The sequence below is a fragment of the Mercenaria mercenaria genome, chromosome 6 (assembly GCF_021730395.1).
Source record: "Mercenaria mercenaria strain notata chromosome 6, MADL_Memer_1, whole genome shotgun sequence".
Lineage (NCBI taxonomy): Eukaryota > Metazoa > Mollusca > Bivalvia > Venerida > Veneridae > Mercenaria > Mercenaria mercenaria.
In genome coordinates this window covers 23,331,802-23,346,915 of record NC_069366.1, presented here as the reverse complement: position 1 = coordinate 23,346,915, position 15,114 = coordinate 23,331,802, and the positions used below count along the sequence as shown (strand labels likewise).

Sequence of the window (15,114 nt, the reverse complement as noted above, 5' to 3'; positions counted from 1 at the left end):
CGAGTCTCCTATATATGCGGTGTTATTTGAAATGTGGATGCATCGTATTATGTAATCTGTCGGCATGGTTTGCTTAGAATCTCAGGTTTCTAGAATGTACATGCACTGTGCTCCATTGCGGACAAATGTCCGTAAGAGTGTGTTTAACTAGATGTATATATCTTTATTGCATGTAAGGCCGTGTTTGTAACAACTATAGAGTATTCAAGGTTTGCAAGTAATTAGAAGTGTGAATTACACATCCATGTAATTAAAAGTGATCAGTCTTCTGGTAAACAGTCTAGAGGTACCGCTTCACGCGAAATTTTGATCCAGCGTAAATATGTGCTTTACATTATGTAATACACATTTCATTTGGTGAGAAATATCCAATTACGACAGTTGATTAAAACCATTTAAACACGACATAAAAAGAACATTTGTCTGTGTACAATAGAGTTCAACGTAAGCCCTTGCTAGAGGTTGGGTGTAGGGTTGGTAGGTGATGTACATTTCACACATTCCTTTTACCTCTCATGAGCACACTCAGTCAACCAGAATACTTTTAAAGCACATCTTCTTACTGATAATATGAAAGATCAATTCTCTTTGATTTTGAAGACTAGATTTGAATTTTCACTTGTATTATGCCACTCAATGAAATATTGCACCTGGTATTTACCTATTTGAAGATATTTCAGTGTTTCACTGAAAGAAACAAATGTTCTCTGTATGCAACGGGATATCTGTAGATATTTGTAAAATAAAAGCGTTAGAAATAACTGATGGTGAATAACATTGGTATCGCTTTTCCAACCCTCTTGAGACGGAGATGTTGCTGATTGACGAAAAGGGGCCTTTTTATAATAAGTCGGTTATAGGTACACTTATTGACATTCTAATGTATTAAGTTTTGCCTTCACTACGCTGCGCACCGTTTGGACAATCTTAATTGCATTAGAAAGTCAATAAAGGATCTATAACCTATACATCAATTGCAGTCTTTTTGTAGGAATACAAATTTGATAATGTTAGAATGTAATGTAGTACGCACATACATAAATAATAAAGATGATCATTGTCAAAATACTAGATATCGCACCAATTAGTGAACTTACTGATAATGATATGATCGTTTTTTTATATATAAACATAGATGGTGACCCTGACATAGACTGCAGAACTGAACCGGATATTCCAAGCGTTAACTGTACCTTTAGTCAGGATACGTGTGCGTACAGCATGACAGTGATATCTGGCAGTACAAACTGGAGATGGGCACAGGGTGACGAATTTGGTATGATTCATGCAACGAACACCTCCGATTCTACTGGTACTGAATTACCTTTCAATTAAGTAATCCAATCAAATAGATTAAAATTAAATTGGGTTGATAAATGGACTGTGTAGAGAAGGAAGTGCAATATGTATTCGACTGAATGGTCCCAGCTGTTACCACAGAAAGTTTGTCTGTTTGTTTTGGATTTAACGCCGTTTTTCAAAAGTATTTCAGTCATGTAATGGCGGGCAGTTAACTTAACTAGTGTTCCTGGATTCTGTACCAGTACAAACCTGTTCTCCTCAAGTAACTGCCAACTTCCCCACATGAATGATCAGAGTTGGAGGACGAATGATTTCAGATACAATGTCCTTTATCAAATCGTCACGGAGAACATACACCCCGCCCGGGGATCGAACTCGTGACCCCGCGATCCATAGACCAAATGCTCTCCCTACTAAGCCAAGCGCGCGGGCTCTCACAAAAAGTATCTGTGTCTGTCATATATATTGTAGCCAAAAATACTGATATTTTAAGGGAAATTAAATTTTACTTGAAACTACACAAAAAAACTTACTAAAGTATGCATTTGTATTTTTCAGGCCGTTTAGTGAAATATCAGAATACATTCGTTTCTGAAATGGAAAGTGCAAGAATGGAGTCTCCACTGTTTAATGCAGCCGCTGTCAAAATGAAAGTAGAATTTTATTACCAGCTCCATGAGTCTACCTACAATGATCTCACATTTAGTCTTAATGAAGAAAAGGAGGGAGAGCAGATCTTATGGAACAGCATTTATCTTCGGCGTGACCAGGAGTACCAATGGCTGTACGAATGTGTACAATTGTCTGACTTGAAAGACACTTCAAACTGTAAGTTATTTACATTTCTCTTCAGTGTTGTTACTGTAGTTTCAGAGATACTTTCAATCTTTTTGTCATCGCTTATTTTCAAAAATGGAGGTTTCTTGTGAAATCAGAAATGCTGATAAATTTAGGCAAATGCAGTAGTCTCGATTACGGTACCGTAATACTACCCTTTGATTCTAGGATTACGTAAATACCTAGACAACCTTATTAGTCATGTTAGTATGGAAGTATTTAAGAGGCATCAAATGTATGTTGGGACATGCAAAAATGATGTTGTAAAGTTATATATTTCACTTAAATTAGGGAAATATTACAGAAGTATGAGAGTCAAAGATAAATTTTAAAAAAAATATTCCATACTTCAAATTTTATTAGTTAATTGTGCATGTCACTTATATTATATTCTCAAAAATAGCTCAAAAGGATTTTTAAAAAGTATTAGAACTTATTCTATTCTTTAAATTTTATAATTTGATTTTGCGTGTCACTTTAGAGTCTGCATTTAGACCATCTTCCGTTGCTACTATAAACACAACACAACAGGGACTTTACATTAGTTTTTTTTATTCCCCTTTGCCCAAATATAGTGAAAAAAAAAACAAGCGTTAGTAAGAATTTTGTATAGTTTTGAAAAAAAATTGCAGGTATATACAAAAAACGTAGAATACTGTATAATATTTCCGCGCGCCGCCAACTATATATATCGTTTAAGTTTATATTCACCCGAACTGGAAGATCGATAAACACGAAAAAGTAAATCAGGCATGAAAAATCGTTAAGTGAAATAAGTAAGATTACAAGATCATTTATGCATGTCCTTACATTAATTATTTCCCTAATCCTTGTCTGTCCTCATAAGGTTATCTTAGGAATACGGAACTTCCATAATTCTTTATTTGGAGCCGTAATCGTAGCCACTGCCTTAAGCAAAATACAATATATGCATCGTTCTGCAAAGGTATGCCTCTTTTTCGACTATAGATTTTGTATGTATACTGGTATCTGACTGAACACTTAGAAAGTTAGATTGAAACTTCTGAAACTTATTACCAGAGATGGTCAGACACCAGTGTTGTTTTCCACAACTCTTGTTTTCGTATGTCCGTTTTGGACTTACTGTGTTATGGCGCATGAGTATGTCTTTCCATCTATTCATCGGTCTTATGTCTTGTCCGGAGCATGACTTGAAAACATTCGAGGTATTGGTTATAAAATTTGCATACAGGTAGGTGGCAGTCAGTAGTCAAAGTTTAAGTCGCACACTGAGCTCGAAAGGGCAAATCTCTCTGTCACATTTCATGTCCGGAGCATGGCTCATAAACGACAGTCTAATTGTTAATTGACATGGTCCAGTAACGCAGATTTCTGGATTTAAATCGAAACTAAAGTCTTATACATGTCTTTGACCGGAGGTCTGGTAATCAATTATTACGCTAGAATAAAGGATAAATTCAGATAGGTTGTAGTATTTCTAGGTTTTATAAGCAAACATGTTTAAATATTAATTACAGTACATGCCACATTTTAGTTCACAAAAGGATGTTTCCCCACATACTTGAATATATTTCTCATATTTTTAAAGTTTATATTCACCCGAACTGGAAGATCGATAACACGAAAAAGTAAAAAAATCATGTAGTTCCAAAAATGTAGTTTATGTTATTACATGTAAAAGGTGTAATTTTCAATATGTTGGACAGACCAACCAGATGTGCTCTAAACGCATGAATAGTCATCGTTTTGATATAAACCATTATCCCGAATCTTTAACTAATGTTTCTGAACATTTTAATTCCAACCTTCACACAATTGATGACTTTTCATTCATGCCCATAGAACACATAAATGGTGATTGGAAACATCTACTGATGGAGATTTACTGGATGCATGAGTTAGACACAGTTTATCCAAATGGAATGAACTCGAAATATTTGTACTAATAATTAATTTAAGATTTTTAATCTTTATGTTTTACATTTTTTACATTTTTCTCTGTATAATCAGTCAATTCTATACTTTTGATATATAAAATAACTTATAAGCATTATAAATGTTTAAGTTTTTTCCGGACTTTTAATATCCTATTTGCTATCTGCATTTTCTCTGGAAATATTGTATCTTCATAGATCCTTTACATTGTGCATTTCTGTATTATATGTATAATGTTTTTGAATGTTAAATTACGCCAAGCTGTTGAATACGTTTTGACGTCGTTGTTATGACGTCGTGTTCTACATGACGTCATCAGCGTTATTCATTGTAATCATTATACCCCTGATGAAGGCATTGAAAGCCGAAACTAGTTGGAAATAAATTAAAAACTATTGCAGTACCATAGGTGGGTCAGTCTGGTAGAAACTTAAGGTGTATATAATTGAGCCGTGCCATGAGAAAACCAACATAGTGGGTTTGCAATCAGCATGGATCCAGACCAGCCTGCGCATCGGCGCAGTTTGGTCAGGATCCATACTGTTCGCTTTCAAAGCCTGTTGTAATTAGAGACATTAACATTATTTATTATTACACAAAGGAATCTACTACTTATTAATGTAAAGTTGCCATCTATATCTATATATTTCACTTTTGCTTTAGACTCACTAGTATTCACAGCTAAACGTGGGCCAATTGCAAGCTTCGCTGTAGCTGTAGACGAAATTATGCTCACTGATGGATTTTGTGCAGGTAATACCTCCATAAGCCTCATTGTCTAATCATATCAGAACATAACAGTATAAATTCAGTAACTGTCAGAACCAGCATATCCATATTATATAAACAGCATATAATTGGTTTGTTTGAATATTCTGTCGTTGATCATTAGTCGTTCCAAGACTCTTACGAAATAATGTTTCCATCTACCAGGTACAAATAACAGCAGCTGACGGAATGAATATGAATAGGTTCAAACGTACCGAGTATATATTCATAGCTTAGGCTGAAAAGAACCGAGTCTTTATATGTAAATAAGTCATATCAACTACATTATGTCATTAGTTTCATATTTATTCATTACAATAACAAAAAAAAATACACTTAAAAGGATGAATCTTACCTTTTCTAGCGAGCCTTCTAGACGGTATGTGCGACTTTGAAAGACCAAGATCTTGCGGAATGTCTGTTGAATGTGTTTCATGTGACAGGACAAAACCTGTGTTTACCTGGATGTGGCAAAGTAACAAAACATACAGTCAGATACTAGAAGCTAATAGTACGAGTTCCCATTGTTACATTAAAAATAATCATGTATTATAATAGGTTTCTTAAAATGACATTTAAGTATATGTATGAATTATACTCATAATTATCATTACTGTAGTTACAGCCTATATTGGCTGATTTAATTTTAAGCATATATATATCAGATTAAAGAAAACACATCTATCGTTCACTTTACATTCAACTGAGTATTCAAAACGTTTAGATCGTTTTATGGTGGCCAACTCAACATTTGGCAACGAAGGTGACGAGGCTGTTATGCGTTTTGCGGTACCTACCCTGGCTAACATTACTGCTGTCAATTTTAAGTACCAAATGTATGATGTAAACGTGGGGAAACTCGAGGTAAAGTGTGTTTATTTTGTGTTTGCTTAAAAAGGAAATGTAGTGCGTTTTAACTCATACGTGTCAAACATGGTTTATCAATATCTTAACTTTTTTCAACGCCTCTTTCTTAGAACTATAATGGCATTTAATTTTGTTTTTAACGATTCCTTCTTTTAATTCATCTTATGCAAGATTTTTTACCATTGCATGTAATAATTTCGAATGACAATTTACTCGTGCTTCAAGTTCATGAGACGTTAGATTTTGACTTAGAGTTTTTCTGTTATGAATCTTAATCAGTAACTTTTGAGGATTTGTAAGAATAGTTAGTCGACAAAATTGTCCGAAAATTGAAAGCAACCTAAAAAGTGAATTATTCTGATATGCAAAATATGTTATTTACGCACATATATCGGATGCTGAGGATTTATATTTTATTAGCGGATAAATGTTTCAAAGAGATTGTGTTGCAAGTAGGGTTGATAATAAGCAAGTTGTTTTTTAAGTGTAATATAAATGTCACACTTCATCCTATGCAGCAAAACTATATACATGTTTATAGGGTTACAACTTAGCAAATTTAAGCTCACCTGAGCCAAAGACTCAAGGTGAGCTTTTGTGACCACTCGATGTCAGTTGTGCATCGCATGTCATGTGAAAACAATTTCTAAAAATCAAAGAACTGAAAGTGCTGACAGCAAGGGGCTCATGGCAGATCATGGATGTCAGCTGGACAAATGTATACACTCAATAATACCAGCCTTTTAAGTTCCACCGTTAAAGTCAGATACATTCAAATATCCTCCTTGTTTCGTTGGTTTCATGCAATATTTCAACAGACTTTAAAGTTTAACCTGTAGAGTATGAGTCAGGACTCCTGACAACTTTCTCAAATAAACAGGTCAATTGGCGAGTGTACGTCATTGGAGTGAGTAACAGAGATGAACTCCGCAGACCTGAAAGCCCTTGAAGGAGAAATCAGTATCTCACTTTAGTCCATGATGTCAACTGTTGAATGTTGATAATAACAATGCTGATGCGCAAGACCATAACGAAGACATGATCTCTTGTAATTACAAACTTACGGAAATATCAGAGTACCATAGAAGCTATCCGACAAATAAACTATTATACAAACTGTACAAAAGTAACAACGAGGAGATAATTACTGATCAATTAAAGTCTCGACATCTTGCTTCCAGTTGTTTGACAAAATTGTGGAGATACCTCAGAAGAGGAATCACGGAATATTGCTTTTGAAAGGATGCTTTTACAAATCCGAAACTTGCATCGGAAAACAAATGGACCATATTGGCGTAATTGTTATATATACCGTATCAATATTAATATCGGCTAATTGTATTATCATTTTAAAAAAAAACAATCTAGTCTGGTATTTATTCTGTCACTAAAGGAAAGAGTGAAAGTATATTTTCTAAGTCGGAATTTGAACTGATTCCATTTCTAGTCTATTCCACTGATTTGTCTTAACAGCGTCAGTTATAGGGGCGAGGGACAGAAAATTAAAAATTCCACGAATCTACGTAGATACCAGTGCAAAAAAAAATCGTGAAATTCCCAATTAGTGATGAGCGGATGTCTTGCAAATGTTTAACACTTCATCGTGACATTTTCAGCCGGCCGACTCCGTTGTTGTCTAAGAATTTAGACCCGGTCGCCTACACGAAGCTAAGAAATTCGATTCAAGCATTCATTCATTTATATTCCACAAAATTATTCGTGCGCAGGAATCCTTAGTTCTATTAACAGTATAAATAACCAGTTGAATATCAAGACCTTTAAAGTACATCTACGTACTTTATTTAAAAAACGTACCGGGCCAAATGCGTCACTTATCAGTCAATTAGAAGTACAAGCCTACAGTGTTTTAGAAAATAAATTAAGTCGGTAAGATAAGGGAAGTAACACAGTCTTACAGATTTCTGTATCAATAGTATGATGCACCACGGGAATGCTAATCAAAAAATAGCCAGGCTTTTCCCTGAGGGAAATGTAACGTACTATAAACCTTGGTATTGAATGCTCATAGAAAATTGTCTTAATGCTCAAAACAAAGAATTTGACTTGCGTATCGTCAGTTAACAAATAATAGCATGTAAAACCGACAACTATGAAGGTTTAAAAATAGGCAGCCGATAAGCGCAGATAATTCTGCTGGAAGCGTCTATTACATTTGATTATTCGATACAGTTCGCGCATGATAGGCATGATTTCATTTTCGCGTAGGAAGACATTTTATTCTTAATTCTGTAATTTCAATATTTAAACAGCGAATTTCTCTTGGGTAATTTCTTTTGTGCAAGTAATATCACTTCAAGTCCATTTTCCTCCTGATATCGCAAATGCTTACCGCTGCTTTCTTCTTGTTAATCAATGACTACTTTTTATGCAAATTTGGCGGTTCAAATCTAAAGGATTTCATTGTGTGTCTTCGGATTAAGCCTAACTAAAACCACTGTCTCTGACGAGACCGTTGCTAAAATCTTCTTCTTCAGAACCACTGGAAAGATTTACATCAAACTTCACAGGAGAAATCTTTGGGTGACCCCCGTTCAAAATTACCCAAAGAATTGAAATCCATGCAGAACTCTGGTTGCCATGGTAACCAAAATGAAAACTTAAATCGTCTTGTCCAAATACACACGTCCTAGGGCTTTTGTAAATGGTATGTAGTATCATCTAATGGTCCTCTACCAAGGTTGTTTAAATTATTCCCCTAGGGTCAAATATGGCCCCGCCCTGGGGTCACATGGTTTACATAGACCTATACAGGGAAAACGCATAACTTAAGATTCTTGTCCAAAACGACAGGGTCTAGGGCTTTGATATTTGGTATATAGCATCATCTAGAGGTCCTCTACCAAGATTATTCAAATTATACTCTAGGGTAAAATATTATCCTGCCCTGCACTTGGTTTACATAGTCTTATATAGGGAAAACTTTCAAATCTTCTTGTCCAAATTCACAGTCCTAGGGCTTTGATATTTGGCTTGTAGCAACACCAAGAGGTCCTGTTTGTTTGTTTTGGGTTTAACGCCGTTTTTCAACAGTATTTCAGTTATGTAACGGCGGGCAGTTAACCTAACCAGTGTTCCTGGATTCTGTACCAGTACAAACCTGTTCTCCGCAAGTAACTGCCAACTTCCCCACATGAATCAGAGGTGGAGGACTAATGATTTCAGACACAATGTCGTTTATCAAATAGTCACGGAGAACATGCGCCCCGCCCGAGGATCGAACTCACGACCCCGCGATCCGTAGACCGACGCTCTACCTACTGAGCTAAGCGGGCGGGCACCCAAGAGGTCCTGTAGCAAGATTGTTCAAAGTATTCCCATAGGGTCAAATATGGCCCGCCCGGGGGTCACCTGGTTTGTAAACACTAACATAGGGAAAAACTTTGAAAATCTTCTTGTTTTAAACCACAGCACCTAGGCCTTTGATATTTTGTTTGTACCACCATTTGGTTGTCCTCTACCAAGATCGTTCAAATTATTCTCCTACGATATTGCCCCGCCCAGGGGGTCAAATGGTTTATATAGAATTGCATAGGAAAAAAACTTTCTTGTCTGAAATCACAAGACCTATGCCTTTAATATTTGATATGTAGTATTGCCTTGTGGTCCTCTATAATGATTTTTCAAATTATTATTCTAGGATAAAAAGAGGGCCTGTCCCGCGGGTCCCTAGTTTTTTCAAAGATTTATTTAAGTTTAAAAGATCTTCTTGTCTGAAACTGCAAGGCCTAGGCTTTTGATATTTGGTATGTTGAATTCCTACTGATCATCTACCAAAATTATTCAAATTATGCCCCTGGGTTGAAAAAAGGCCCAGCCCTAGAGGTCCCAAGTTTCATATAGACTTGTATCGGAAAAAAAATAAAAATCTTATCTATGCCTATGTCTTTGATATTTTGTATGTATCATTGCCCAGTTGATCTGTAAGAGGACTGTTCGAATTATGCCTTGGAGGTAAAAAGAGGCCCCTCCCAGGGGTCACTTGTAATATGAATTATATAAGAAAAATACTTCAGAAGTTGTCAGATCATATTTCCTAGACTGTTTAATTATAATTACCCTGATGATCCATAATGGTTAGGGGTCACCTGACTGTGACCTTGACCTACTGACCTCCTTTCTTGTTTTTTATGATACAGCCTTGAAAGTTGGATGGTATGCACAGTTTAGCGCACCAATCGTAAAACTGACTTTCAGTGACCATGAATGTGACCTACTGACCTACTTTCTTGTTTTTTAAGATACAGTCTTGAAATTTGGATGACATGTACAGTTTTGCAGTCCGATCTTAAATCTAACTTTCAGCGATCATGAGTATGAAGTACTGACCTACTTCCTTGTTTTAAAGATACGGCCTTGTAATTTTGATTACATGTACAGTTTTGCACACCTTTCTTAAAACTCCTTTCAGTGACCTTGAATGTGACCTACTGACCTTCTTTCTGTTTTCGTTTTAAGATACGGCCTTAAAATTTAGATAAACTGTACAGTTTTGCATGCCAGTCTCAAAACTGACTTTCAGTGACAATTAATGTGACCTACTTTGTTAATATTGTAGCATCTTTTTGACATTTGAAACATGTCGCTCATATTACTCAAGTGAGCGAGCCAGGGTCATCATAACCCTCTTGTTATACCATTGAGCTTTGCAAGCCGGAAACTATCTATGTTACAGGTACTGCTTTATGAGAAGGATAGTTTACAATCAAGACTTCATACACAAGACGGTAGCTTTAGTGATCAGTGGATGGAGATATGCGTACAAATTCCAGCCGATATTGACTCAACTAGAAGCTATGAAATAGCGTTCAAAGCAATACGTGGGAATGGACTGAGGGGTTATATTGCGATAGACGATGTGAAACTTACGACCGACAAATGTCCACGTATGTATATTTAAATACATGTATATTTACCTTTTATAAGTTTCTACCATGAAGAAGCAGCCTAAACAAATTGTGTTACTGCTGTGAATATTGTGTCCATTCCTCTTGTGAATAAGATATTAAATACACATATCCAAGTCTTATACTTAATAATATATTGTATTCTGAACAAAACACATTTAATTTAATAGTTTCAATACTTTTTGTCTTCATATCAAACAGAATGATTTCCTTAAATTAAATATACATTTCAAAAATACATTCAGTATGCCTTCATGAACGTATGAGTTTCTAAGTACTTGCACAAAAATATATATAAAACGAAAATCCTGAAACTTGTGTTATCAAGTATTCACACTGTATGATGGCGCGAATACTTAAACCAAGAAGAAATTGATACTGATATTTGGTTATAAGTATGCACATTTTAGTAAATATCATTTAATGTACCTGAAATTATAATTGTTTCACACAAAGTATTTTTCGTGAAATATCTTGTTAAAAAGTATGCGAAATGTATATCTTTATGTGGTAAATTAGTCCATAACACGTTCAATGAGTTTGATAATTATTCGATTGGTCATGCAGATCCAGTGTCATGCGCTGAGGAATTACCGCAGTGTGGATGGAAAACTGGAGGTAGTGGTCAAATATACTGGAAGTTTTTTGAAGGTATGCTTAACTGCAGAGTCATGTAATTATCAATAAAACTCTATTGCTTTATCACACAAAAAACACACTAATCTTAAAAAGTCAGACCAAGATCAGTAAAAGGAGTTAAAAGTTACATACTGACAAATAATCTAGGAGCCCTTGCTAGGTTTGTAACCATACCAATCGTTGAAAAATGGCGTAAATCATAAATCGTTCTAGTATTCTATTACCAAGTGTGTGAGTGATAATACAATAATTTACAGAAGACGTAATTTCCTTGATATAACTATCTTATATGAAAGTGTATATGTAAATGGCTTTCTTTCGGCTACTTTACGTCCTGTTTTGCAATCTGATGATTTTCATATATATATTGAAGACAAAAAAATGATACGTAGAACACTGATAAACACCAGGGGAGCGATGCAGATATCTCTTTCCTACCTTGTTCATGATATTAAGCTTACTTCTGTATGTGTTATTACTCATCAAACTGAATGAAATACCAAATGATGGCATATAATTGATAAGCATAAGCTCTTTATGAAAGTTACGTAAATTTAAGCAAATTCTTCTTATAAACTGGCTGGTAAATGTCCAAACTTTATCAAAAGAACCCTTCCATAGACCTTTATTTTTTTCAAAGTCCTCCTCTTAATTTCGGGCGACATATATGATAAAATGATGTAATGGTTAAGCAACGCTGAACCATGAATCGCTGAACGGAATCGCTGAACGGACCACCGTTCACTAAACTTAATCTGAAGCTTCCTTTGAGAGAGCATTCTCACCTTTTTGAATCGGAGGTAAAAGTAGATAAAAACTTTAACCAACTTTTTCATGTGAACTGTAGAATAATTTTAAACAAATTTAGGCAACCGTGTCAATGTATGAACCTTTATAAAAGCCCATGAACACCTAGAAACATGTTCCCAAAACTTAGACAGATGCTTGTTTGTACCAACAGTTTAGCTCTTTTTATTCTACTAACCCTGGCGTCGGCGTTAGCAACACACATTGTGCAAAAACATAAGGCTATAATTTAAAGGCATATAGTTTTGAAACTTATTTTTTTCCCCCTTTTTTAAGTCAATAACCAACCTCACTCGGTCAGGTACAATAACTCTGACATGTATTTTTGGCCAAATTATGTCCCCTTCTAGTTAAAGTTTTGCATACAAGTATATAAATATTTATTGCCATTTTTGTCACCCTTTATTTCCGACGTGCACTTTGACCTGTCTATAACAGTTGCGTGAGGTGTTGGCAGTATTCAGAGACAAATAGACTGTATCTCCTTTATGATCAGAACCCAGGTGCCCGCTCGTGATGAAATAATACACGAAGGGAAACCTGGGGCCTTCCTCCACCATCAAAGCTGGAAAGTCGCCATATGACCTAAAATTGGGTCGGTGCGACGTTAAACCCAACAAAAATATTATCAGACATACAGAGTTGATTTTGTAACATAATCTATATCTGATTTGAGCTGTAACTAATGTGAATTTTTTTTTTAAGAATTAAAAAGGAATAATGTTTTATGAAAGAAAATAAAAGTGAAAAATCCAGACAGAAGAGCATGTGTAGTAAAATCCATGTCCCATATTGTACTAGCACACATAGTTTATGACCATTATGTTGACAATTGCATTTTGTCTTGTTGAAAATTCTAGGAAAGATGTTTAGAAAAATGAATAAAAAATTATTCTGTCAAAAAAAAATCAAACAAACTTGGAATTACTCCATTTTGTGTAAATGAATGAATGCCTCATTCCAGATGAGGCTTGCGATTTCTTTATAGGTAGCATATATTATGTGGAATTACTTGTCTTGAAAATTTGAGGTGTCTCTTGAAAATCATTAACAGTTTAGTAGAAGTCAGATTTATGTAGCGATAACGAATGTTTCTTTTTTGTAATAGCATCTGCAGAATTCCGAAAGACTGGTTGATGCCCTAGCCCGGCAAAGCGAGGGTACCCACTTATCCCAAGGGATTTTGAAGATGTTATATAACACGAAATGAATACGCGCCAACACTATTCTAACATAAAACGAGTAAAAAAGTAATAAATAAATGCATTGATCTGAACGTCATTTAATTTCCATGAAATGCATGGGAGCTTTTTGTGCCCCTGAAGGTGAGCATATTAAATGGCACTGTACGTCCATGCGTCCGTCCCTGTGTGCGTCTGGTTAATTCTTGTCTGGGCTGTAACCCTTCCATCCATAAAGGAATTTTAAAATAACATAAATTTTCACCATAATGAGGTGACGTGTCATGCGCAGGACCCAGACCCCTAGCTTCAATATCAAGGTCACACTTAGAGGTCAAAGTAATGGTTTGTTTCGTGTCCGGTCCATGAAGGGATTTTCGAATAACCTGGCACAAATGTTTACCATAATAAGGTGACATGTCATGCGCAAGACCCAGACCCCTAGCTACAAGGTCCAGGTCACACTTATAAGTCGAAGGTTAACATGGTCTGTTTCGTGTCCGGTCCATAACTCTGCCATTCATCAAGGGATTTTGAAAATACTCTGTATAAACGTTCCTTGTTATGAGATAACGTGACGTGCAAAATATTCAGACCCCTAGCTCTAAGGTCAAGGTCACACTTAGAGGTTGAAGGTTAACAAATTTTGATTCCATACCTCATTTTTCCGATTTAAATGAGATGTGGAACCAAAATTTGTATTCCTGTTTGGCGCCATATAACCTATACTGTGTTGGTGCGCCGTAAAGCCCAAATAAATAAATACTTTTACGTTTAAGCAGACATCAAATATGTATATTCGTTACAGCCTGATAATACCAATTTTTACCTTTGCATTCATATTCTTTATGTACTGATTTACAATATTTACAATTATTTCAGAGGGAGGCGATGCTTACAGTACTAGCGATAAAAAAGTCCGCCTTGTTGACGGCGGATCGCCCAGTAGCGGCGCTGTTGAAGTTTTACACAATGGATTGTGGGGTCGTGTTTGTCATGATTACTTTGGAAGCGCAGAGGCAAAAGTAGTCTGTAGAGAACTAGGATATCCGTGAGTAATAATCAAATTAGTTTTAATTAATAATTTCTGACATTATACAGATCATATGTTACGATGTCTTATCTATTATGAAATTTCTCTAAAAACATTTTTGAAAGACGATTTATCAAATTAAGTTGCTCGCTGTAACCGTGTGGAATCAGAAATAGACGGTCTCACAACCATTTCATATCCGTTAACTGTTCAGTGTATTTCAATGTAGAATAATTTACAGCCTTTGACATCATATCGTTACAGACCGGAAAATTTGACACACTTTATCATCACATTTGAGGCAGCCATTTGAGGCAGCCATGGATTTGATCTGAAACTTGGGTTTAATATTGCATCGCACAATTATAGGTCATATAGCGAGTTACCAGCTTTGGTAGCTGAGAAAGACGCCAGTGCCCCTCTGTGTATTATTTCATCACAAGCAGGCACAAGGGTAGAACCACCTTCCTTCCGTAAGCCGGCTTGGAGGCTTTCTGACATGAAGAAATCGACGCTCCGTGTGAGGCTACACCACACATCGATGAAGGGCAATTGATATGAAGTCAGCCACCATAACCATTCGGCCACAAATGCCCCTCACAAACTTACAAGTACTCATGCCCAGTAAAAACGGTTCAACATACCTACTAATGGCACAGTAATTATGTACGAATAACTACCGGCTGAATGCCTTATCGCAACTTATTGATACTTTACGGGGGTTTGAATACATCTTTGTATGTATCACCACATATTACAGTCAGCAAAATTAGCCAAATTAGATCCAGTATGTCTGGGATTTCTAACTGTCAAAGCTCTGCTAGCGCATGTGGCATTT

At 35.8% G+C, this 15,114-nt stretch overlaps 1 protein-coding gene and 1 long non-coding RNA gene across 6 annotated transcripts in view; one reads left to right on the top strand and one right to left on the bottom strand.

Moving 5' to 3' along the window:
* Positions 1-15,114, top strand: part of LOC123549404 (uncharacterized) — a 212,635-nt gene that overhangs the window by 85,754 nt on the left and 111,767 nt on the right. For all 5 annotated transcript variants that reach the window (XM_053545411.1, XM_053545410.1, XM_053545408.1 and 2 more), the window contains 8 exons: positions 1,136-1,312; positions 1,861-2,130; positions 4,720-4,809; positions 5,189-5,335; positions 5,549-5,688; positions 10,385-10,595; positions 11,184-11,267; positions 14,126-14,294. In XM_053545411.1, the coding sequence (XP_053401386.1) occupies positions 1,136-1,312; positions 1,861-2,130; positions 4,720-4,809; positions 5,189-5,335; positions 5,549-5,688; positions 10,385-10,595; positions 11,184-11,267; positions 14,126-14,294 (1,288 nt within the window). The remainder of the gene's footprint in view (positions 1-1,135; positions 1,313-1,860; positions 2,131-4,719; positions 4,810-5,188; positions 5,336-5,548; positions 5,689-10,384; positions 10,596-11,183; positions 11,268-14,125; positions 14,295-15,114) is intronic.
* The window catches only part of LOC128557647 (uncharacterized), a 78,467-nt gene that overhangs the window by 14,542 nt on the left and 48,811 nt on the right, over positions 1-15,114 (bottom strand). Inside the window, exon 2 of the long non-coding RNA XR_008371291.1 lies at positions 5,180-5,285. This is a non-coding gene — a long non-coding RNA (uncharacterized LOC128557647). The remainder of the gene's footprint in view (positions 1-5,179; positions 5,286-15,114) is intronic.